General features: G+C 51.3%; 1 protein-coding gene across 1 annotated transcript in view; it reads left to right on the forward strand.

The window, feature by feature from the left end:
- Positions 1-25,679, forward strand: part of PRKCB (protein kinase C beta) — an 88,428-nt gene that overhangs the window by 33,413 nt on the left and 29,336 nt on the right. The window contains exons 5-11 of the mRNA XM_009286624.1: positions 3,687-3,843; positions 4,178-4,312; positions 6,607-6,703; positions 12,838-12,984; positions 19,681-19,854; positions 24,075-24,166; positions 25,115-25,177. Coding sequence (XP_009284899.1) covers positions 3,687-3,843; positions 4,178-4,312; positions 6,607-6,703; positions 12,838-12,984; positions 19,681-19,854; positions 24,075-24,166; positions 25,115-25,177 — 865 coding nt within the window. The remainder of the gene's footprint in view (positions 1-3,686; positions 3,844-4,177; positions 4,313-6,606; positions 6,704-12,837; positions 12,985-19,680; positions 19,855-24,074; positions 24,167-25,114; positions 25,178-25,679) is intronic.

Genomic DNA, 25,679 nt, shown 5'->3' on the forward strand with positions numbered 1-25,679 from the left:
GGGCGAGCGGTTTGCCCATCTTTGGGTTTGTTCCTGCCCCGCACACAGCGGCTGTTGCCGTCTGTCGCAGGGGGGTGAGGAGTCCCCGGGGATTTCTGCTGACCCCCGGGACACGCGAAGAGCGATGGTCACCAGCGCGGACCACTGGTGCGGAGATGAGATCTTCCCCTGAGGCTCTCTCTCTCCCTGTGCTGCAGATGGTCAGGGTCATTGAAAATAAGTTTTCGTAATACTGTTAAAGCCAGGAAGGTAATAAAAGGTAGTAAAAGCTCAGCAGAGTTGCAGGGGAAGGGTATTAAGAGGCCCTGGTTCAGCAGGGCACTTGGGAGCACCATTCACCGTGCCATGGCAGCGCGGCGGGGGTGCGGGCAGGGAGCCCTGGCCCCCCGCGCTGGGTGAAGGCAGGAGCCTGCGGGGAAGCGCAGGGGAGCAGGGCGGGTGCCTGCAGCTGTGACGGCTGCGGTCGGACCGACCGAGAAGTTAAGGAGGGAGCTGTGTTCCCCCCACCCTGTTAAGGGGGGGGGAAAGTTTGGCACACCCTGTTAAGGGTGGGGGAAAGTCTGGCAGGGCTCTGGGCTGGGGGGCAGGGGTGCAGGGGTGCTGGGCTTCCCGGACAAGGCACTTCCCACACCTGCAAACATGCAAAAGCAATTCCCGCTGTTTGTTTGCAAACCCTATGAAGACTGCTTCCCCTGCGGGCTCATTGCCAGTCAGGTAGTGCCTTGGCAGGACCTATTGTGGGACTTTTCTCTAATACACTTTAATGTTTTATAATTCAAGAACGTAGTTATACAGATTGCCTTTTTTCCTATCAAAAAGGCACAGATAAAAGCTTGTAACAGTGATGAGAAAATATGTATTCTTCCCCTCTGATAAGGGGTGAGAGAAAGGAAGGCATTCCGGCTGTATTGGTGCAGAGCCTTGGCGGGGCCCTTGGAAATTAAACTCGTTACTTAAAGATTTCACACAGCAGATTGCAAGCCTTTCTGCTTGGATGGTACAAAGCTTTCCACAGAAGATTTTGACTGAGAGTCCAAATTAGGCCACAGAATAAACTGCTGTGCATCCTCTGAAGTGCAGAGCTGGTATTTATGTCCAAACTTTAACAAAAAAAAGATTCATTTATTAAATGGCACATGCAAATAATTGTCAGGACATTATAGAAATGAAGTCAGGCTGCTCGTGTCACAGCAAGCAGTTATAGGCGGAAGAAGGCGCGACTGTTGGGCTGCTCTCCCGAGATGCGGGGCTGTGCAGGTTCGTTACGTGGAGATGAGGTGGTTGCAGAGCAGGTAACGCACATCGGGCGCTGTTGCTTCACCAGCCCTGGCACTGCTGCGGATTTCTACCCGTATGGGGCCCGTGGAGGGATGGCCCAGTGCTTCTGCAAAGCTGGCCCTAACTCGGCGAGCAGCCTGTGCAATACATAACAAATCGGCAATAAGCGGAGAAGCTTGAAAGCCACTCGGGTCTGATATTTTACTGTCCTCTGGAGATGCCTGTTGTCTGTTTGAAGAAATTTAGAGCCTCAGTCCTCTCCGGTACAAGAAGGGTGAATCCTCCTCCTTGGGCATCTTCTCACAAGTGCTTTTCGGACGCTACGGTGTCCCCAGCCCCACTCAGCACCCTCCCTGGGGACGACGGCAGATTTCGGAGTGGTGCGGTGTGCAGGGTCCCTGGGTCCTGGCAGTGCGTTCATTCCTGCTGGGAAAATGAGACCGCTGCTACCTAAACAACCTGCGGGAGGGGACTGCCCCAGGGACCAGAGCCTCGCCACGTGTCCTTCCCTTTTTCAGGCAGCAAAGCTGCTTCTTGCACATGAGCAGAGAAAGCTCTTTGTAAATGCCGATGCTGAGCAGCTGCTGCATCTGCATCCCTGACCCCACCGACCGCTGGCAGGCCTCAACCTCGCAGCAAAGAGATCCGACCTGTCCTGGGCACGACAGTGTCCACGGCAAGGTCACTGTATATCGCTGCTTCTGGGGCTGTTAGTAATGAAGTCATTCCTCCCCTTCTGCTGAGGGGCAGGAGGCAGCTCTGGCTCCCGTGGCTGCCTCATCTCAGGAGTCTGAAGAATATCTAGTGCTGCCAAATCGATAGGGCTGCCTGGGCACCCATAATTGGGTAGCAGGCGATTCCCGGCAGGCTTGCCTCTCTGTCTCGCGAGCTGCTGTCAAGGGTGTCGTGTTTGATAAATGAGCTAGTTTATAAATGCAGATTTGAATTTTGGCTACAAGTTTTATTCCATGGAGCCAGAAATTGGGCGATGCTTCAGGAGGACAGCAGTAGATTGCAGATTTTGGAGCATTAATTTGCTTTTCAAAACTTATCTGGCTCCCAACCTTGCATCAGGAATGCCTTACTGTTGATTTGGAAACTGAGCAATTGTTTTTACTCTTGCTGACTCTCTGAGAGTATCTTCTAAAGTCCTGCAGCACCGCACACGCGGCTGGAGTCCTCTCCTCCTCGGGATTATGGGGTGTATGGGGTAAAGCTGTGCCCGCAGGGAGCCTTGCAGCAGAGCTGCTGGTGTGATCTGGTGGGATTTCAGGCAGCGCCGAGTTCCCCTGTTCCCGACACGGCATGACCCTTTGTGCCTGATCCCTGAGGTGTGCGCTGGACCTGGGGAGGTGACGGCGTGCTGTGCCGAGGGGCTGCCGGTGGGCACCGTGCCGGCTGCCAAGGAGGGGCGGCTTGGCAACGCTTGGGCAGGAGGGAAGCCCCCACCGCTGCTCGGGCAGTGCTGCCTGCTCAGGCCTGGGTGGTTTGGGCGGGAGAGCCTGTGAAAACACCCAGTGGAGCTGTGTCTGCTGCCTGCAGTGCAGGGGAGGGGAGTTTCTGCTCTGGACTTTCTTGCAAGCAGCTTTCCCCCTGGTTACAGCTGTGCTCCGTCGTGTCCCATCGGACTTTCCATCTCTGATATCTTTGCTCAGACTAAAGGGAAGATAAGACCCTTCACCCAGAAGACAGACCCTTTTTGACTTAATCTAAGGAAAGATCAGCCTGATTGAATTTAATTTGTCAAAGCTGCAATCCGATCACAAGCAGTCGAGGTTGCCTGCAGGTTTGCTCACCCTTCTTCTGCTCCTGCTCCCCGAGGAGACGCTCTGGCTCCCGGAGCCGGGGTGATGCTGCCGAGTCTGGCGGCTGCACCGCTCCCTGCGGGCATCCCCCCGGCCCCCCGGGGCCGCAGCAGCTGAGCCCAAGGGGACCCAAAAGGAGAGCTCAGCACTGGATCTGGCCGCTGCGCTGGTGCTTTCTGGTGCCTGCTCTCCCCTGTTCATGGCTGTTTCTATTTCCACTCTCCATGGAAAGCACCGTCCCCGTGCTCCCACCTCTCCCAAAAGAAGGATGCAAATCAGTGCAATTCTGCTTACCAAGGTGCAAGAGGAAACAAAGCAGCTTTAAACTGTTTAAAACTGAGAGCAAACAACAAATCATCCTATCAGAAAGTGAAAATAATCTCGAGTTGATCCTTCAGCCTCCCTTGTCCGTTAGAGCTGTATTTGCTTTGCATTGATAACTGTATGTCATTTCTCATGTAACGTCCGTGTCTGCACATATTCAGTTTTAATTCTGTTTTTAATCACTATTTTCACACTTACTCGTGGCACACAGGGCAGTTGTCAATTGTTGGGTATTTTTATAGTTTCAATACTGAATTTAATCCTTTTTCTCTTCCCCAGTAAGAGATGCTAAAAACCTAGTTCCTATGGATCCCAATGGCTTGTCAGATCCCTACGTGAAGCTTAAACTAATCCCTGACCCCAAAAACGAAAGCAAACAGAAGACCAAAACTATCAAGTGCTCCCTGAATCCTGAGTGGAACGAAACATTTAAATTGTAAGTACAAGAAAAATGTTTAAACTTGTAAACTAATTTTTCTCACCCCTAAGAATTAATGTGATTGTATTTGCTCTGATTTAATTATTCAGAGACATTAAGCTGATTAAACCTCTGCCCTCACCCCTGATCAAAGCCGAGCGTTTCAGGGCAGGAACTCTGCATTCTCCGTTTGAAACGGATGTGGTCGGGAAATTAAATATTAGAGAGCTGAACGGTCATTGAAGACCATCCCTTCATTTTGCATCCATGTTCTTATGGAGCATGGAGGGGCATGGTGGTGTAGCAATGGCTTCCAGAATAAAACCATCCCTTTTTCTTTCCTCTCTTCCAGCCAACTGAAAGAGGCGGACAAAGACAGGCGGTTGTCTGTGGAGATTTGGGACTGGGATCTGACCAGCAGGAATGATTTCATGGGCTCCTTGTCCTTCGGGATTTCTGAGCTGCAGAAGTCGGGGGTCGATGGATGGTAAGAGTTGCAATTGTTTTAAAAATACTACGGGCAAAAAGCAGTCCTGATCTTTTTGTACGCGATGGAAGATGTGGCAGCCCGTCGTACTTTACCAGCATCCTTCTGTTCAAGGATCACCAGTCGTTTTGGCTCCTGCGTAAGGTGCCACTCCACCTCTGACTGGTGAGAATCGCTGGTGCTGTGGTGGGCCGTGGGGTGTCCCAGGGGACGGCCAGAGGCGCCAGGACAGCATCTGAGTGCCCCGCGTGGGCTGGCTTTGTGTCACCTCCTCTGTCTCCTCCTGCTCTCCTGCGGGGTCGCTCGGGGGGCTTTTCCCTCCCACGGGCACGCACAGACAGGGGCGGCTCTGCCTGGTGTTCACGGCCAGGAGGGCTGGTGCTCCCCGCGGGCTCTTGCTACATAGGCTTCACGGCATCACCTGCCAAGTGTTTGCTGAGCAAGCATTTTCCAGCACTTTCTGGTTGGATTCCCTTAGTTTCTGTACCGGGGAGGCAACGTGGCTTCGTCAGGCGTGCAGGAGAGCAAGCCTGTGAGCGGGTGAAGGGCTGGGGGGACATGCTTGGAGTTGTGATTTGTGGCGGGGGCAGCTGTTTTGTACCACGCAGACTAGCAGAACCAGTGCTGAGGGGCACTGTTCAATAAAAGGAGGAATGCTACCAAAGTGTGTAATTACCGTCGCTCGTTACCATATGAAAGATGAACACAGCGGGTCTGTAACACCCCCACTGAATGGGTCTCTTCATTTCCATTTTATCTCCCCCAGCAGGACACATGCCACCTTATTTCCCTTTTTTTTTCCCCCAGCCACCAATGCCTGAGAGCTGTGTTACCTTTCCATGTCAAGTGTAATAATTGAAAATAGATATTATATGTCTTTTGGAAACCAAAACCTGCATGCTATTAACTTGCATTCCACGAGTTGAGCAAACACCCCGGACTCGTCTTCTCCACCGTGGAAGCTGTATGTGTCTCACTTAAAGCAGAGAACGGAGAGGAGGAGGAATTAGCAGATGGGCTAGCCTGCCCGCACAGCGCCGGGTCGTGCATCTCTTGCACGCAGAGGTGGGCTGGAGGGCTGGCACCATGCGGAGCACCCACCGCCTCCCCTGGCACAGCCAGGGCTTGGGGGGCAGAGCGGGGGATGCTCCTGCCGCCGTCTGCCTCGTCCTGCCCGGCGGGAGCCCGCAGTAAGGCAGGCAGCGTGTGCCGTCCCCTCAGGGAAAACCGACCCGTCGTGGGGCTGCCGGCAGAGTCTGGCCGTGTTACCACGCCGCAGGGCTCAGCCTGTGAGCCTCGCTTGTCACAAACCAGACCCTGATTGAGACACGGCTTCTCTTCTGGAAAACAGAAGAAAACTGTCACTTCCCCCCAAATTTCCAGTCACCTGTAAGGATGCGTGTGTGTCGGCTGGGGTTGGTGCGCTGCCGGCTTCTGACGCAGCCCAAAGTCTGATCATTTTCCCAGTCTTTTAAAAATCACGTAAGTGGAGATCTAAGTAATTTTCCTTGACACAGTATTTGGCTAGAATAAACTCTAGAAGGAGCTCTGGTGTATATTTCATATCTAAACAACTGCAGTTAATGGAGGAAACAAGCTCAAAGGAAGAGTCTGTCCCTATATTATGCAAATAGCACTTTGGTGGTTCAGTGCAGCCTCTGTAGATAACACCCAGCTGATAACTGTCCTCCGGCTGCCGGGAGGGGTTTGCCGATGGAGCCAAGGCTTTGCCTGCGGCTGTGTGAAACGCCTCAGATCTGAATGACATTTCCGTGATTTCTGATAATTGCCGCTTAAACTTTTTTCCTTTTTTTGGTGAGCATCTCGGCTTTGTGCTCAGGGTTGTCAGTGCCAGCCCGGCACTGGCAGGTTCTACGTGCTGTCCCCGTGGAGCCCGGCTTGCCTTGGCACCTGGGGCAGCTGATGGGGAAGGAGCTTGCTGTCACGAGAAAGACGTGCTTTGTCTGTGGGTTTTTGGGTCAGGCTTGTGTTTTGGAAGAAGCATCAGTGCTTTGTGGTGTCCACCGCAGCAGGTAGTGGATGTGCTTTCCAAGCTGTGGTAGCTGGGGGGAGGGACCCCAGAAACAACCCTCCGCTCGGGTGCGTGTCTGGGAGCTTGCTGAGTGGGACCGTTTGGGGGTGTGAGGTTTGGGGGGGTCTTCTAACCTTGGGGAAGGGTCACCCGGGTGCTGGTACAGCGGAGGCAGAGCTGTGCTCAGAGCGGGAGGTGCGGTCCTGCCTGCCTGCGGTCCTGTCTGCCATCCTGACCTGACGATCTCGCTGTGTCCCTCCAGGTTTAAGCTTCTGAGCCAGGAGGAGGGGGAATATTTCAACGTCCCGGTGCCTCCTGAGGGAGAAGAAGGAAATGAGGAACTGAGGCAGAAATTTGAGGTGAATTGATTTTTCTTGGGAACTCAGGGGTTTTCCTTGCTGCCTGCCTGCCATGCCCTCAGCAAGGGGCTTTCCCTGCCAGCTCTTTCCCCAGCAGCACAGGGAGCACGGAGCAGGGTGCGGCCCATCGCTCCTCCCTCGCCCTGCTTTGCACCCACTCTTGGAGACCCATGCCCTTGGCTGGTCCTTCCCAAGGCTCTCCATGGCACGCCTGGCGCTGGGGCACAAGCTTCAAATGGTGTTTCCAGAAGGTAAGTTGTTCAGTTACATTTAACAAAAAAAAAGTCACTGAAGATTTGAAGCTTTCCAGCAATGGTTTGGCTATGTTAAATAGTAAACAAGGACCTTGCTGGATCCGTTTGGGAATGGCAAGTTTGTGATGCATCCGCAAGCGGTTGCTGCCTCCCTGGTGCAGCGCTGGGTCATGTCACCACGCCAGGCTGGTGCTTCCAGGGCAGGGGAGACCGGAGAGACGGCGGGTGCTTCGAGCAGGGATCTGGTCACTCCTTGGATCACTGCAGCTGCGCGGCTCCTCCAGCACGAGGCACACGGGGGCCCAGGAGCAACTGCGCAGCGGTCCGAGGAATGATGGGGAGCTGGGGCAGATGAACCAAACGGGGTCATTTCGTAGAGGTTTGCAACAAAGCAAGTTAAGGCAAACGGATTCAGATACACCAGGAGCTGGAAGTGTGGGGTTCACTCACATGCAATTTTCTGACGGGATTGACAGGATGGTTTTTAATCGTAGCACACTGAATGAGCCATCCATCTCGCCCTTCTGGAATACTCTCTTCTAATTTGAAAATACAGTGATCTCCCTGCACGTGTGTGTGTCTGACTTCGTGTGCGATAGAAGCAGACAGTGGATTAGCTGGGAAAGGGAACAGTCGTTTCTGGTGGATGAGGAGATGAGAGACAGGAAAATGATTCTTTGGCACTTAGGTCGAAAATGCAAGAGATAATATTGCACAATGCGCAGTTTTGCGTGATGTTTGCGTGGTGCCTTGTGCTCCACTAAGAGTGCGCTTGATCCCCTGTCTCTGCTACCTGCGGGTAGGAAGGAGTCCGAAATCCTGTCATTTTTAAGAAGTTATTTCTTCTTACTGCAAAGAAAGCAGCATTGCAAACATCCCCTTTTCGTTTGTGTTGTTTCAGACCATGTCTGTCTTTCTGTTAGGGTTACATAATTCACAATTTGTGTTTGCCAAAATGAGTATAGCGTAGCTAAATAAGGAGATACTTCATTTAATGTATTTCCAACGCTATATTCCAATTAAAGAGGGACGAAGATCCTGGATGTCCCAGGATGACCTGATGTAACCGTGCTCCTGATGTCTGCACGTGTTGTCGGTACAGCAGTTCTACCCTCGTTCTGAGGTGCCGTATAATAGGATTTGTTCGTCTGTTTTTTCTGTCATGCTGCTGATTATGAATTAATATAATTAAGATAAATTAAGATATTAGTATAATTGGATTTGGAGCTAATCTCAGAAAGAAACCCTTTCTTAGCCGTTAAATGTCGTGGCAGCCTCTGTACCCTGCCTTGTGCACTGAGACCGGGCTGGGGTTTTAAGAGGGTGACGGTTGGGTGAGCTTGGCACGTGGTATCAGTGATCCCTGACGGCGCTTTGCACCAAGGTGTTACCGACAGAAACGCTGCTGGAGGTGTAAGCCTGGAACACTAGGAACACGTACGAGCCAGTGATTTAGTTTTCAATAACCTAAGTAATGCATGCTTCCCGTGGTGTGTAGCGCTGCTCTCTCAGCCCAGATAGTGGGTTAACCTGAGGAACCAAGAGTGGAGTCTATGCTAATTGAACTACGGGCTAATTGATGTGGCCAGGTGACAGTGAAGGTCAGACGGGTGACAGTGCCTTGTCCAAAGCGAGGCCGTAACTTTGAGGTGAAAGCCAGCAGCACCAGCCGGAGCGCTCAAAGGGAGCAGCGGGGTGCGAGGGCTTGGTGCTACTGCCAGCTCTGGCCCGTGCAGATGGAAGTGCAGAACAGTCACGTGGGGAAAGCGCTGGTGGTGCCTGTGGAAAGCAAAGGACGTAAAAGCAAAGGGCTTTTCAGAGTGAATGTGGACATGGGATTTCAGGGAGCCGGAAAGGCTCTGCAGAGCGTTATCGCACCTGGGCTTCCCCGAGGAGCTGGCCCAGCTAAGCTGCTGTCAGCATCAGAGAGCATCAGGGCTTTGCACTGGCAGCGCCAAGGACCTGCACGGAGGTGAACTGAAGCTGGTGAGATTTCCATGCCAGTCTCTGAAAGATTTCAGCGATGCTTGGGTCCAACTCGCCAAGAGGCTTCAAGGAGAAATGTCTATTTACTACTCAATAAGCCATGGAAGATCTTGCTGGAATGATTGATCCAGACATTACTGAATTAATAGGTCTTTGCTGCTTTTCAGTATAGCTAATGTTTTCCCAGAACCCTGAGAATGAATGTGGTACATCTGGAGACTTACATGAGCCATACACAAAATAAAATAGTTGCCCTTATGGTTGTCAGCGTGAACTCCATTAATTGTAGCATGGGACTGGAGAGTTGCTTCATTTTTCTCCTTTTTTTTTTAATCTCACATTTATCTCATTTATGTATAACTTTCCTGAATATCCAAGAAAATAAGACAGTTCTAATACAACAGTTGGCATCATACAACCAGTTGTCAGCTCTATAAAGAACTAACTACCTGCTTTTATTGCATTTCTTGACATTCCAGTGGTGAAAACGGTATGTATGTTGGAAGTCAGATGATGAGTTGTCTACAGATCAGAAAATACATTGTGCAGAGGTGTCATTCCACTCTGCCAGACTACATCTGTACCCTCACCTTGCTGCTATGTATAACTTTCCTGAATATCCAAGAAAATAAGACAGTTCTAATACAACAGTTGGCATACAACCAATGGTTGTCAGCTCTATAAAGAACTAACTACCTGCTTTTATTGCATTTCTTGACATTCCAGTGGTGTTAAAACGGTATGTATGTTGGAAGTCAGATGATGAGTTGTCTACAGATCAGAAAATACATTGTCCAGAGGTGTCATTCCACTCTGCCAGACTACATCTGTACCCTCACCTTGCTGCGTCTTCCTCTATTGCATCCTCCTTTGTGAGCAAGTCAGTGTTACAAGGAAAGAAATCCCTGGCCAGCTGAGCGATGGCTTGTGCTGGCGTCCCGAGGAGCAAGGAGCGCGCTGGAGCCTGGTTGTGACGCAGCAGCCAAGGGTGCTGCCACGGCATTTCAGACGATAAGGACTAAAAAGAATCCTTCAATCAATCTGTATTAGCGCTGCTTGATCCTGCCTGCTCCTGGCAGCGCGAATCAATAGGACAAAGTTGAGACACGTATGACAGGTTTATATTTTGAGTGGACCTACCATTGCAAAAGCACCCAGCTGAAAGGACTGAGGTGTCAGCCTGGACGACGCAGAAGACGCACGGATGCTCGCAGGGCTGCCGGCTGGAAAAATGCCCCTTTCTGGCAGCCTGCGGTGCCATTCCTGGCCGAGGTGCTGCTGCTGCGCTTCCCGCAGCCTTCTGTCTGCAGCGGGCACCTCCTGGGCTTGACAAGAAAGCGTCCTGAGACAAAAGCACAGCGTGAAGCCTTGCACATCGCCTGCCAATTCTGCTTGGTCTTTATCAGCCACTTGCTGGGACAGCTTGATAGATGTGAATGTCAGCTGCTATTGCATAAATTCAGATGTAGTAAATTAACTATGACAAACGGAGTTGGATAACGAAGGTCAAGTGCTTTTTAAAAAAAATTTTGTAAGCAATGTTTAGCACGCTTCAGTTGTAAACCTTAAAGAGGTCTCGAGACTGCGTGAGCGTCAGGAGTGTATTAAAAACAGGTTAAAGGACTTTTGTACTCACTTAGAGATAGACATTAGAGACACTCGATAGCAAAAGTAAAACACTTCACTCAGGGATGATGTTCTTTACATCTCCCCAACTCTTATTTTGGGCTCTTTTCTGGAAAGACCTTTCCCCCTCCTGTCCAAGCTACGCGCTGAGCCTGTTTTATCAGGGAAGTCACGTTGTGTTTATATCCTCATCTTGTCTCCTGTGCACATACCGTGATGCTGCGAATTCTGGTCAAGTGCAAGACTGACTGTGATGGAAGCAGGCCCTCGTTAAACGCAGACTTGGGAGCAGCTGTGGGCAGCAGGAGGGACCTGAAGTCGCTCTCACGCTTGGGTGCCGGGTGCTCGCCCGGGTGTCTGCCGGCGCTGCTGGTAACGCTGTGCCTGAAGCCGGCCGGTTTGCTGGGCTGAAGCAAATGAAAATCCTCTTCCTTCCCCCCCTCTTCGTGTTGCTCTTTTCTGCTCTGCTCAGGACTGAAAGCCTCCCCCTCCTTTGGTCAGTGCTTCACTGAGTCCCGTGGCCAACCCCGCTGCTGCTGGGCTGCAGACGTGCGGGAGAATACGGGCTCGTCTGAAACAGCGGTGTGCTTTTGGGTGTCATTTAATGGAAGCATAATACTGCCCGTGAATTTTACTACAGCTTGTTTTCACAGAGGTTAATTTAGTGTCAAATCTGATCTGACAAGATTGTTTTTCAGCTGTGATAGAGCATTTAGGAAGCTTTCACAGAATATGACTATTTTGCCTGCTGATAAGTACATCTTTCTTTTGGAGTTAGCTTTGAAATACAATAGGGTGAGGATTGCTGAAGGCAAAGTTACACAACACAAGGCTGGCTTCGTGGAGGCGCAGAGGCTGCTCTTGTTCCCTTTGCCCACGTTTGGATCCCTCTTCGTCCGAGTTCAACGAGCAGCTTTCGGTCGGTGCCAGAGCTGCTGTTTGTCACCTGAGCTGATTCGAAGTAAAATGCTCTGGCTGGGTATCCCCTTCTTTTGGGGATGTTGTGAAAGCCTAAAGATTACAATGAGGAAAAATCCTGGTGGTTCGGGAGAGGTGACTTTGTTTCCTTTTCAACGTATGCACTTTTTCCCAGTGGAAAGCAGGCGTGCCGCGTGTGCGGCTCCGCTCGCGGCAGTAGCAGGTATGGGGCTGTTGAATGATTTCAGCCTCCTCCCTGGGGCAGAGCTGCGTTAGCAGTTACGATATTGGCAAATTCTGGAGACCGTTCCTTTAGTTTTCAGTGCAGGAGTTTTTCAGATGTTTGTAGGTGCTGCAGGTGACCTTGAATGGAGAATTTTACAGCACGGAGAACCTTGCAAGAACCAATTAGCAGCAGCAACGGCTTGGAGATTACTTGTGAGGCTCCTATCTGGAGGAGCTGCAAGTAGCAGCCAAATTGAACTGCTGGGATCGGGTTAATGGAATTTCATGCTAGGCTGAGCTCAGTGCAAGCCTTATACTGTCGCATATTTCTAAAAATTAAAACCGAATAAACTGTGAGATAGCTTTTACAAACTGTGGTTCAGCAAATTAGATAGCCCCTGGACCAATGACGAGGTGCCAAGCAACTGATGAGATTTTGTGTTTAAAAACGTGGGGGTTTTGTGAGGCTCCTTAATAAGCAATTGTGATTGCAGCAGCTCGCACGATTGCTTGGGGATGCAGGAGAAGTGCTTTCTATTCTGGTTTGTTCACAATGGATTTGTAGCTTCCTGCGTTCAGCCTGAACTGGCGCGGGAGTGCAGTTCTCTACAATATCGGATAGTAACGGAGGTGGAGCTGGATAAAAACTCCTGTGTTTTACCTTAATGTATTTATATTCACCTGTCCTTTTCTGGTGAGGTGAGCGACAGAAGTCAGCTTTGAGAATAAATAGCTTATTCAAGCCTCTGTTCTATACTTTGGATGACCTACCACATGTTACGGGGTAGCTCCCCGGCACGCAGGCTGCCGTGTCCCGCTGGCTGCGGGGCGAGGGGTCACGGGGTAGTGGGCAGACGCGGTTCCTGGTTGCTCTCGCAGAGATTAACTGGGAACCGGCTGAACAGTGCAGTGTGTTGGGGCTGACAACGTCCCCAGTGCCCTTCTTGGTGCTGTCCCTGTCACGCTTACAGAAGGGGTTCCCGTAGCTCAGGGTAGCGTTTGACCTGGAAAAGAGTTGATTAACGTGGGATTTCAGGAGCACTCACTGGTTTTATAATGACCTTTGTCCGCGCTGTTTTCAGTAATTTTTTCTCTTTTCTCCCCATTCCATCTCCATCTTTGCAGAGAGCCAAGATTGGAACAGGGTCCAAGGCTGCGGATGAGAAGACAACAAATGCCATTTCTAAATTCGACAACAACGGGAGCAGAGATCGGATGAAACTTTCGGATTTCAATTTCCTGATGGTGCTGGGGAAAGGAAGCTTTGGGAAGGTGTGGTACAACATACGCCTTTGCGCTTTCTGTGTTTAACACACGTTTGTAGTATTTCTGAGCTGCAGCCGTGTGGCTACTCCAGCGTGATCTGTCCTTGCTCTGCCTGGGAGCACTGGTGTCACGGTGACGGGAGCCCAGTTTGTTGGCTCCCTTCTGGGCTGTGTGGCTGCTGTGTCACAGTGATGAAGATCTGAGATGTCTGATCAGGCCATCACAAAAATCAGATGCCGTCTTTTGGGAAGCAGGGTGTGTACTGTGTCTTTAAAACTCTTTTTTATTTGACCATTTTTTTCTCTAATAATTACCAATATATGTGAACATTTTAATTAACTTTCCAGACCGGTTATGAGCAGTAACAGAATTTCAGTCTTCAAGTAATTATGTGACTTGGAGCCTTCGTTTTTCTTGGGGTCTTGCCAACTTTGTCATGATTTCCATTAGAAATTCCAGTCCTCAGGTGGCTTCTCGAGCTTCACAGCCCGGAGCGGGCAGGAAGGTGGGCTGCTGTTGCTGTGCAGCAGCGCGGTGTTTGCCGGTGTGATGGATGGCCTGCTGCTGCTCTGATTAGTGAGTTGCCTTAATTGCAGGGAATATTGCTCTGCCTTTGGGCACATCTCTTGGGCGGGCAGCAGAGGCAAGGAGAGAATGCCAGGGGAGTGATGCTCACCCGTCACCTGCTGAGCACAAGGGGTGAACCCGCCTTTCACAGCTGGCACCCGTTCCCTCCCCCAGCCTTTTGCCGCTGGCGTTTGAGCTCTGGGAGGTCCCAGCCTCTCTAGATGGGTGTTTGCTCCCTTTCTGGAGGTGGAGAGCTTAGAGATCCACTGAAACGTCTGTGACAGGAGGAGAACGGGGAGTTCCTGATGGTCCCCAGCATCCAGAGCATCAGCCTGCGGTTCCCCTGCCAGCGATGCCGCCGAGGAGGAGGCTGCCGTTACTCTGTGTTTTACACCTTTGTTGCGGGTTGGCACCGCAGGGGAGCAGGAAAGCCCCGTGCATTGTGCCCGTGCTGCTGTCACTCAGTAATGTGTACATATCTCTGTTTCCGTGTCGCTTTTGCCCCCTTTTCTCTCCCTCCCAACACCTAATCCCTTTTAAAGTCTGTGCTTGGCATCTGGAAACTCTGTAGTTGTGGGTTTTTCTCCCCCCTCTTCTTTCTTTTAATTTGAGAAACATTAGCAAACTCTTCAGTCGGCATCATGGCTTATATAAGGGAATGTGTGACAGAAACTGTTCCCTGGAACAGAATGTTATAAATATGCTAATTAGTGCTTATTAAAACAGCACGTTGGTTTCTACGGTTAGATGCAGCCTCACCCTCACGTGTGCCTGCACCTCGCTGGGGAGCACTCCCCCGTGGCCTCCCTCCTGCCTACCCGGCATCCCGCTGCCCGTCCCCCCAGCACGGGGACACCGAGGTGGCACGGCGCGGGGTGCCCGGCGGCAGGGCCTTGCTGCAGAGGACGCTTTGCTACCCGCTTGGTTTGCGCTTACAGGGAGGTGCCAGATGTTTCGGAAGGAGCCGGGCAGAGGTGTGCAGATCCACGCCGTGCTGGCGCTCGGCTGGCAGGGAGAGGAGCCCGGCTCCCCGGTCTCGGCTCCCGGCAGGTTCCCAGCCCTTGGTGTGCCGAGCAGCCGGTCGTGTCCGTGGCAGCGGCGTCCTTCTCCAGGGCTGGCACCGCCTGCTCCTGTGCTTGTCTGTGTGCTGCCAGCCTCCCTCCTCCCGGTCCCTGCTGCTGCAGTTCAAGCAGGCTGTGAGAGCTCTTTGGGTATAATCACGCTGTTTTAGTGAGTCTTTGTCTCAGGCATAAGCTTATTAACCCTTTGGCATCAGTAGCTCAGATTTACTGCTTAGTGTTTTTCTCTCTCCACCACTACGGCTGTCCAGGGTCAGGAGTACCTATGTGTTGGCCTCGGTGGAGTTTAATAAACTTGCTTTCTCTACTTTCAGCATCAGAATATCTCCATTTACTATGCTGGAGCATTCCCAAACAAATTATATTACAGGAATAAATCAAGTTAAATATCAGCTTTTCTGCACAAAAAAAAAAAAAAAAAAAAAAAGGCATTGATAAGTAACTATACATCTAAGCACCAGTCTGTATGCACACATTGTTTCCATGTGGAAAACAATGTTCCCATATGCAAGGACTTCTGTCTTACAAAGCTGCATTCCTTTCAGTTATACTTAACACAGGCCAAGGTTTTTCAGAAATACATGCCAAAAGCTGGACTTCTAAACCACTATTTGGTTGCTACTTTCCAGAGAGTGAGCTGGCAGATGGAGGTCCCCGTGGAGCCAGGCATCAAGGTTTAGAGGATGGAAAATAGCTCTGGTTTGGAAAATAGCTCAGGGACAGCGGCTCGGGTGTGCGTGGTCCTGGTTCGGTGTGTTCAGCCCCAGGATGCAGGGTGACCCTCAGTGCTCCTTGGTGGTCTCGGGTCTTCTTGGGCTGCCCCCCGCTGCTGCTGGTCCCGGCCACGGGGTCTGTCGGAGCCCCCGGGAGCTGTAGCTGGTAGCAGTCCTCGCTGGGCTGGCAAGGGGAAGGGAGATCTTCCTGACTGAAGAAGGCTCACACAACCCACCCTGGGTTTGCTTTGTGGTAATATAAATAGAGGAAAGTTAAATTTGTGACTTGCTCATATTTTTGCAGCTAATCAATCTGTCGTGCTATCAAGCTGTCAGTCTATTCTCGGGGTTTTATGGTGTTTTTCTGAGCGGGGCTGATTCTTTTGCCTCTGTAGTTACGGATTAGAGTGCAACGGGAGACAATTTTCATGTCCTGTGATAATCATCAAGCTGTAAAATGCTTTCCTCTCCTCCCTTGGTATGAAATGTGGCAGAAGGGCTGGTGGTTGGTGCACTCAGGCAGGGACTCGGTTTCTGACTTGCAGAGTTGTGCTCTGGCCCCTGGGCACGTGGTGAGGTTTGGGTGCACGCTCCCTCCTTTACCAACGTGCATCTTGTGCACAGCTCTGTTCAGGGCGTTACCAGACTGCGCTGGGTGCATTCGGTTGTTTCAATCTTTTTGTATTTACAGTGCAATGGGTCCCAATCTTTTTCTTTACTCGCTGTGTCGTTATCAGCCGTTGCTGAAGCCCGCTCATCGGTGGCTGTCCTTCTCCTGAGATCTTAGCTGTACCCGAGCTGCAGTCACCATAGGAACTGCGATGCCAGCGTGCTGGAGCCAGCTTTGAGCCAGCCCTTGGCGCGCCGAGCTCGGAGCAGGCTCCCCTGCGCAGCTGGACGGGCTGCGGCTCTGCGCTGCAAGCTGTCGCGCTGGCACTGCACTGCCAAGCTGCTGCGGGCAGGGTCGGAGCGAGATGGAGTCGGAGACGGTTGCGTAAGCCCCACAGGCTGCGAGCAGCCCTGTCTCCTGCTCAGAGAACAGGCCAAGTCTGCTCATGCTTGTGCAGACTTCGTGCCTGTCACTCAGGGTGCAGAAGGTGTTTTCTCGATTGGCCATAGACCAGAGCCTGCAATCTCTTCTGCATATGCAAATTCACAGTGATTACAGCATCCTGACCAGCATTAGTCTCAATGTGCACTTCTGGAGCTGCTCGCTCTGCCAGCCCAGATGTGAGAGAGAAATGTAGTAACATGTGGCTTTCAGCATCCCTCTGCACTCACCCAGCCACACGCTCTCACACTTGGCCTCTTCACTGTGGGTGTAGTGCAGCTGATTTTTAGGCAGCTGCAAATTCCTTTTGCCTTTCACATTTCAGTAAAGCAGGGCTGGTTGGCTCAGCTGTGGCTCAGGATTGCCATGTCATTGGGAAGCTACCGCATGAAGCATTTACAGTCTATATAAGCCCTAGAGCAGTTTTTTGCATTTAGCGTGGTACACCAGCCAACCTCTGCCTCTCGCTGCGCTGCAGGGGTGGTGGTAGCCACATCCCCGGTCGGGTGGGAATCGCGCACGGACGTCTTGGTGGCACCCACCGCTCTCTCTGGGTTTTTCTGCTGTGCAGGACAGGCTCCGATCGCCCCGGCAGAGTTCGGCTCCCCTACGGTGTTATTTACTACAGCTGAACCCTGTTTGCCATCAGCTGATTTTACCCTTACATTTGATCTGTGTGTACCCCCAGGGAAGTCTGCTGGTGCGTTTATCCCCAAACACGCTCCGTTACCAACAACGGCGCTCTCTCCCCTGGGAGTCTCCAAGGAAAATGTCTGGAGCAGCACCAGGACACTTTCCAAGCCCTGCCTGGGACTGCAATCTCTGCTTCCAAAGGGGACTCCTGCTGCCACCCCCTGCCCCAGCGCGGTCCCTTCGGGGCAGCAGCAGATGCCAGGTTCAGAGGTTCCCTGGTTTAGTTACTTTTTCTGTGAAAGGGTTATGGATAGCAAGGTAGGTCTGCCTATAATTGATACTGCATATAAACCACTTACTCCCAGGTAACAGGCTTCAACTTCCCCCAAACTGTGTTCTTGGAGCGGTCGCTTCTCTTTTCCACCAACTTCGAGCTGCTGAAGCCCATCTGCTTTTATCACTTAAAAATCAGCCCCATTTTTTAGCACCTGTGCACAGTGGCTTGTAAATCTCAACTCGTATGAAACTGGTGAAGATAAATGGAGGCAATGAACTGAAATGGTTCAGTTTGTGCAGAATTGCAGGGGAGGGCAGAGGTGCAGAATCCATGTGAAGCCGCTGTGTCTGCTGCCCTGGCACCCTGTCCCGCAGCTGCAGGCAGGGCGCGGGTCTGTCCATGCTCATGGGCACTCCTGCCAGGAGAGCTCCTCGATTTGGTGCAAAGCACTGTTGCAAGACACCTCAGGGAGCTGGTACCAGGGAAGGATGAAGCACAAGTCTGGTCCCAGTGCCTGTGCCTTGCTGGGCTGCATCACAGCAGCACACCAAGCTGCTCCGGGGTTCTCAACTTTCTTCAAACATCAGCGAGTAAATAAATCAGTTACTGAAGTCACTGACACGCTGTCAGTCTGCTTTTTAGCGCTGCCAACGGATGAGTGCGGCGTACGGTCGCTGCAATCCTGTCCCCGCTGATGAAAATGTAAATGTCAGTGGCTTCTCCAAAGCACTTGGCGCTGAGGAGCCCCGATGCCTTTCCCAGCTAAGCCTGACAAGCAGCATGTGAAGGACAGCCAGCCTCTCCAGCGCCGCAGCCAAGCGCCTGAAATGAGCCAGAGCCACATGCTTTCAAAAAGTACTCTTCCCAATTGTGCTGTTATTTTCACTCTAACAAGTGGGTGGGCACCGAAGACCTCGGTCCTCGGGCTGTGTCCCCTGCCTTGTCCCGGTCCTCGGGCTTTGTCAAGGCCAGCCTCTCCACCGCCGCAGCCAAGCGCCTGAAATGAGCCAGAGCCACATGCTTTCAAAAAGTACTCTTCCCAATTGTGCTGTTATTTTCACTCTAACAAGTGGGTGGGCACCGAAGACCTCGGTCCTCGGGCTGTGTCCCCTGCCTTGTCCCAGTCCTGCGGGCTGTGCCCGTGCCTTGCCGCCCCAGGGCTGGCACACTGCTGCCTTCTCCCCAAACCCCAAAGGGGGCTGCTCTGCCCAGGAAAGAGCCCCGGGACAGGCTCTGCCCCAGCTCCAGCTCCCGGGGAGGCTCAGGGCTCTGCGGGGGAGCCGGGCACGTTGCAGTGGGGAGCACAGGGCTCCAGCCCCGTGTTGTCTGCCTCAGGACGACAAGAGGGTTAATTCTGCTGTCCTTAGTGTCTCAAAAGTTATCTGTGAGACCCACTTGTGTTTCCTCTGCCACTCTGCTACAGTCTGAAATGCTTTTCAGTTCCACCCTATTGATGTTGACTTCTCCTAATTTATTTTCAAAACATCCAAACTCCTGTTCTTGATGTGACTGGAGGATTTCTGCAGACTCTTTCAAATGGAAAGCAATTCATTTCCACTGAGCGCTCGCATCTAACATGATGAGAGAGTGCAAGGAGGGAAAATGGGAAGCAAAGCGTGGTTTCAGAGTCCGTTTGTTTTGCTGACAGACCGAGGAGCAGCTTACATTGATGGAGCGTGGTGGATCGGTCTGAGGATCCTCACTGGGGCTGATGTGATTAATGAGGGAAATTTGCACCAGCAGAAGCAGTGCATCCCATTTATTGTAATAAATAAACCTGCAAATGGGTGAAACTGGTTTAAATGGGAGGTTGAATGGATTCTTCTGCATGAGAGGGGCTTTGGCTGGGTGATAGACCGGCACGTAATTGGGTTTTGATCACTGCGCGCGTTGTGGAGGGTGTAGGCAAGGCAGAGAAAACCTTGCTGGCTTTTTCTTCCTACTGGCTATATACTGACTCTTTTCCACTTTTAAGTTTTTACCACTTCATAACTTGATGGACTCTGTTCAGGCTCTTGATGCCCTCCCCCGATGCTCCTTGCACCCTGAGGGTGCTGAACCAGGGCCCAACTCAGGGGTGAAAGGTGATGAAGGGAGATTTGTGACTCAGACATCAGCAAACCCCCTGGACTGGGTTCCTCGAGGTGATTAGGTGGCAAGGAAGTAGACGTGTCACTTGTTAGACTTCGGGTTCCTGAATAATTTTGGAAATACCACCGATAGCTTTCTGTATCATTTGGCACCTGAATCTCTTTTCAGGACTATAATGAGAGCCACAGGATAATAAGCAAGCTGTTATTTTTAACTATTGGCTGTGGCAAGCTAGAAGCATTGCGGATCCATGTTTTCCTTTATCCTGCCTGTGCCCTCTCCCTCGTGCAGGTGATGCTGGCGGAGAGGAAGGGCACCGATGAGCTCTACGCCGTTAAGATCTTGAAGAAGGACGTCGTTATCCAGGACGACGATGTAGAGTGCACGATGGTTGAAAAACGCGTCCTGGCTCTCTCCGGGAAGCCTCCGTTCCTGACCCAGCTCCACTCCTGCTTTCAGACGATGGTAAGTGCTGTGCCGCCGCAGCCTGTCCCTGGGCAAAGGGCAGAGTGGACTGAGGACCATGCTGGTCCCTGAACATTGAGCGGGGGGAGTCTGACGCTTTGCAAAATGGATTTTAGTCACTTGGCTCAGTGGTGAGTTTGTGAGCAGAAACCCTCTTCTAGAGACCCAGTGTCACCAGTTATCCGGGCCCAGTGCCTTTCTGGGTGGCTGCAGGGTGCCCGGGAGCTGTGTGGACGGAGCTGTAGGGACTTCTGCCCTGGTCACCCATTTTAGCTTCTTGAAAACATGCCTTTGCTTTTATTCGTATATACATCGCTACACTTGCAAAAGCAGCCATGTATTTTCTGCCTTGGCAACCTCACAACTTGTCCAATTTGCTTGCAAAAATGCCTCCGTGAACAAAATGTGTGTGTGTTAAACTGGAGGCTGTAATGGAGAATGTCTGCACCCCTGAGATTTTTTCATCAGGGAGCTGCTGATGGTGTTGGATGTGATTTCTCAGCCCCTCAGGTGGCCCCCCCGCCCGTGATGTCCGTTATGATTCGATAGCAAAGTGTTGCGCTTTTTCTCAGGATTCATTCTTGTGATCAAAAATTGGAGTAGAGAGTGAAACCTAATACCAACAGCAGGAAATTCAGTTTGAAATGGGCGTGTGACTGAGTTTGTACAAATCAGGAGTGGGGAAGGGGAGTGGGAAAGGGGACAGGGGACCCTAAAGCAATCTCTGGCCAGCCGTCGAGCAACCTGTGAATGAAAATATCCAGGTACTTATCAGCAGGAGCGGGAGAGGGAATCAGCAGAGTCCTTTAGAATGATGACAATGCTATCCAGGAGGATTACATTTTAATATTATCCCAGAAATTTCATTTACCAAACACATTCAGTGTGTTTAAAGCCTGCGGACCGGCTTTGCAGCACAGTAATCAAAATGTGGCAGGAGAAGCTATTTCACACAGCTATTTCTCTGGCATCTGAAGTGAGTCAGTGCAGGATTATTCCTGGCAGACCTATAGTAGTTTAATAGTAATCATATTTGTAATGTAATCAAAATGTATAGCAGGGTGTATTATCAAATGCTGGCACAAAGCACTTTGATTTCTGGGAGCACAGTCCGGAGCGCAGTTCTCAGGTGGGGCTGTTAGTTCATCAACCGGTGGGATATAGAAAAGCCCTAAATCTGCGTTTTAAAGAGTAAGTGAAGATGGGCAATGAGAGAGCTCCTGCCTGGGTCTGAAGGACGAGAGAAGCCCCGTGCTGGTCTGGCTGAGGGATCTTGGGGTGCTCTGCCCTGGAAAGGTCCTGGGTCTGAGCCAGGGCTCCCGGGAGCGGGGGTGAGCCGGGTGTCCCCGGGTGAGCCATGCCTTTGCTGATGACCTCCCTTCCTGCTGGGGCTCAGCAGCGAAGGGCACAGCAGCAGCAGTGACACTGAGCAAGGATAAATAACGGGTGGATGGGGAACTCGGCTGTTGTCCTGGCTCCGACTCTTGTTCACAGTGGGGAGTCAGGCAGGAGGAGGACCCAACGAGTGGTTAATGACAAGGAGGGCATTAGAAGGAGCCCTGGGAGTTGCGCCTTGGCTGCCCAAGGAAGGGGCGTGCGTGTTTTACCAGCTCCGTGCAAGTCTCTGCAGGGGATATTTACGTATCTGTAACTTGCTGTCGCGCAGTGAGTTCGGATTCTCCAGTCTTGGACAGACCCCATCCTTTTCTGCCATAGACAAGAGCCAGGACAGCTTTCCATATCCAACCCTCTCTTCCAGCCTGTAGGCTGGCCAGCCATCTGGCTGCTTTATTCATGACATTTTTTTTCTCTGAAGCACCAGCATTCTCTTCTCCACCCAAATGAGGAAAGCTCAAATCCTGCTTTTAGAGCTCAGCTGGCTGTTTCAAGAGACCATCTTTTTAATATTCTTCCTTCTTGAAGTTGATCGATATATTTAGGAAACAGCTGCAAACGAGCACAATATTGCTTTCCTTTCCAGTTACTGTCACAGGATGACTAGCGTGACGGTGGCTGCTGAAGGTGACTTTGCCTGGCCCGTGCCTTACTGCTGAACTGGATTGATGCCTTGGCAGAGGCAGTCATTTACAGAGGGGTACGCTCCGAAATTCCCAGTCATCTGATAAGCCAAAATCTCTTTTCTGTCCCATCAGTGCCACATGTTTTACATAGCCTGATTGCCCCTTCGGTATCATATTTAATTACCTGTGAGGCCGCCCCGCTGTCAGGGTGGGCTGTGCATCGCCAGGCTGTGCTGCGCCTGGGGTGGAGGAGCTGATTACCCGAGTTACTCCGTAGCTTTTATGGTGATGCTCACATTTGCATATCTTCTGGGCTCCTTGTCCTTACTGTGTTAAAAGCAGGGCAAGGTTTATTTAAGGAGGAATGAAAAATGGGAAATACTGTGAATTATTTTGTAATACTGCGAACCTGAAGCTCTCGCAGTGCTCCAGCCTTTGTGTCTTTCCTTCCATGGTGCGGGGCTGGGGTGAGCCCGGTGATGTCTTTGGGCTCCTGTGCGTCGAGGCCCCACGAGTGGTTTTTGGAGGCTGTAGAAAGTTGCTCGTTGTAAGAAGGGTGACTGATGTTACGGAGCGCGTTGCTGTTCTCATCCATAACTGACACACGCACAGGTCGGAGCACAGATGTCTGCCGGCAGGGAAGATGCGCTCGGGCGGCAGTCTGTGTCCCGATCCTGCATGCACTCCGGTGGTCTGGAGCTGTCGCTTTTCCCTCCCTGAGAAATGTCCTGCGCTCTTGGCAGGTTTAGGTTGGTGGTTTTGGCAGGCTTGTATGGTTTTCTTCACAGCCATTTCCCATTAAAAAAAAGAGCTGTGGAACATCAGAGGAAAGTGGTGTTTTGAGGGCATGGATTCCCCAGGGTAAAGGTGTCGCTGGTGTGGAGCTCCCGCTTGCCCAAATCTCCTATTCCCCCCAAGAGTTGCAGTGCTCATGCTAGAGCTCTGTTCGGGATGTGGCATGATAAGATCCAGCCGCTTTTGTTTTATTAATCCATGGTTCTGAGCTTTGTGGGAATGCTCGGGTCTTGTTGCTCTCCTCGGGGTTGATCATGGCCCACCCTTTCTCAAATTTCTAGCAATGTTTAAAGGACTGGGCTTACATCCAGCAAAACTAACGCTGGCAATGAATGCAGGAGCCGTGCTGTGTACACAACACCCTCACCAGCTCACCGCAGTCGCCGTGGCTCCAGGGCAGTGCACGCTGCAAGCCCGAGCCTGCCCCTGCACATGGCTTGACTTTTCCTGGGGACAGCTTCTGAAGTGATGTGCACTTACTTGGGAATTCCTTAGGTCTGCACCTATGTGGCTGCCACAGCATTAAAGAGGAGGGGTGCTTTAATCTGGAGAGTCTTAATTAATGAAAGCAAAGTGCATATTACACATTAAAGGCAAAGTCAATGTGTGTTTATAGGTGGCTGTGATTGCACCTGCTAGCAAGTATTTTAATTGATTCAAAGTCACTGATTGACCTGTTTGTTCTACTCTTAACAATTAATTAATTAACCATGTGTGAACATTAAGCGCACCCTCAGACCAGGCTGAGAGGAGCGAGGAGAGGGGATGTGCCAGGAGAGGGGGGCTCTGCAGCCTCCTCCTGCCTCCCCGTCTTGACCGGGGGCTGCTGGGTCCCCCGCAGGCATGTGCGTCCCCGTCACTGCCGCAGGCTGCTCCCGGGGAGAGGGCGAGACTGGTGAGCTGGGGATGTCACACGTCCCTCCTGGTGCGTGGCCAAATCGTTCTGGTCGTTGCCTGCACACGGAGGCTGGTCCCCGTAGGAACTGCTCACGTCTCTTGTGCATCTCTTAATTGAAGCCGTGCAGTGTCTGGGGAAATACCAGCAAGGAGCTGTCTGATCAAACACCCTGCAAAATGGACTCAGTGAGGAATGACAGCAAATTTATTAATGGGAAGTGAAAAACCTCTGTTTTGGGAATTCCTCCACTTGCCTTCTCCATCGGATCTATCTGCTGAGGTGCAGAGCTTAAGTCCAGAGCGTTGGAAAGGAATTAGTACATCTGTCTTACGGGCTCCATGTGAACACGAGCTCCACCTGCACCCCTCAGGGAGGGCAATGGTGATAATTGTATTGCCATGAAAAATACAGACTGCAGCTGTCAGTTGCCATGGTCCTTACTTCGGACCCCTGCAGATTCCCTGCTCTAATAATTCTCCTGCTAATTGTTTGCTTTTTTTCTTTAGGATCGCTTGTATTTTGTGATGGAATATGTGAATGGTGGGGACTTAATGTACCAGATCCAGCAGGTTGGGAGGTTTAAAGAGCCACATGCTGTGTAAGTTCAGTAGCCCTAGTTTGGCACCTTCAGGGTAGGTATTTGATGTACCTTTGTCATATAGCTGGAAATACAGTCCAAGGCACAGGCTTTTGTGGTGCAAGTCCTGGGCAGAAAGGGAGGGGAAAGGAAGGACAGCAGGAATCGGAAGATGCAGGATGATTCTTTGCCTGGTGCCAAGGATGCTGGTGCCTCCAGATCATCTTTGGGATACGTTGCACTTGTTGATAGGTAAATAATTGACCTTCATAAAAGCACCAGGCAGGGAGGTTTGGAGGCTTCCTGGGAGACACCGGCAGCAGCTGGTGAGCTCCCAGCCCACTGTGCTGCCAGCACGCCTCTGTTCTGCCCTGTGCCCTTCCCCAGGGTCTTTGGCTCCTCTACTGGGGTTGCCAACCAGAGTGTTAACTGGTGGCTTTTGGCTCCTGCTCCCTGTAATCTGGACAGAGCAGAATGTGCTCGTGAAAGCTTTTGTATGCTTAAATAAAAAACACTAACAGTGAGCAGAGCCCGGGTGGGTTTGAACCGGTGTTTTGCACGCTGTCAGAGTCCTCTGAGACCCTGAATATTCTTTAAAGAGAGCGGTGGCAGTGCATGTTATCTCCTTGGCCTCCCCGAGATGACAGATAACTTTTCAAGCCGCATTGCCAGCACACAGTAACAAACAGCCGTAGATCCCAGCTCTCGCTTAATGAGAATTTGTATAACAAGAAGTGACAGCCCCCTGCTAGCCCACAGCAACCTGGTCACATCCCTACACAATACGAGCGGAGGGTGGGTTGTGTCATTCTCGTGTGATACTTGTCTGGTATTTTTATGTTGTGGCTGTCTTTATCCTTTGGTCATGTATGCCCAATGCATTTTGTTTAGTGTGATTGGATTTGAAAGGTTCTCATTTTGATTCATCTCCTTTAATTATCAGTCTTCCTTTTAAATCTTTCATTTCAGATTCTACGCAGCAGAAATAGCCATCGGCCTCTTCTTCCTGCAGAGCAAAGGCATCATTTATCGGTAGGTGAGCAAGTTCCTCCTTCCTCTCTTCCCCAGAGAACTCCAGCCACAGCCAGAGCGATGTAACGACCGCGATGCTCTGCAGGGCTCCTGCAGCCCCGTTCTGCAGAGCAGCGACCGGCCACGGGGCTCTCCTCCCTTCTAATGCCACGGATGGGGTCTGGCAGCTGCCCGTCGGTTATGCACACCCAAAACGGAGCTGGGAGCCTCATAGTGTCACTGGTTTTTGAGAAGGTGCTTGTCTTTGTCCCCGTTTTATAGGAAAGAGAGCTCATGAAGGCAGCTTTGGTTCCTCTCTTGCCTCTATTTCATGCGTTTCTCTCCATATGACACAAATGCTCACTGGCAGCATGGACTGATTCCGAGCCACGTATTTTGCTGCAGGGCACTATTTTCTTACCATTAACGTGACAGTAAGTTCTTATGAATGGTTTTTCCCGAGACCTGCAGTGCAAGTCTGTCACTTCTGGTTTAGACCCTAAAACTTCTTTTCCATTCACAA

This window comes from Aptenodytes forsteri, unplaced genomic scaffold, assembly GCF_000699145.1.
Source record: "Aptenodytes forsteri isolate BGI_AS27 unplaced genomic scaffold, ASM69914v1 Scaffold55, whole genome shotgun sequence".
Taxonomy (NCBI): Eukaryota; Metazoa; Chordata; class Aves; order Sphenisciformes; family Spheniscidae; genus Aptenodytes; species Aptenodytes forsteri.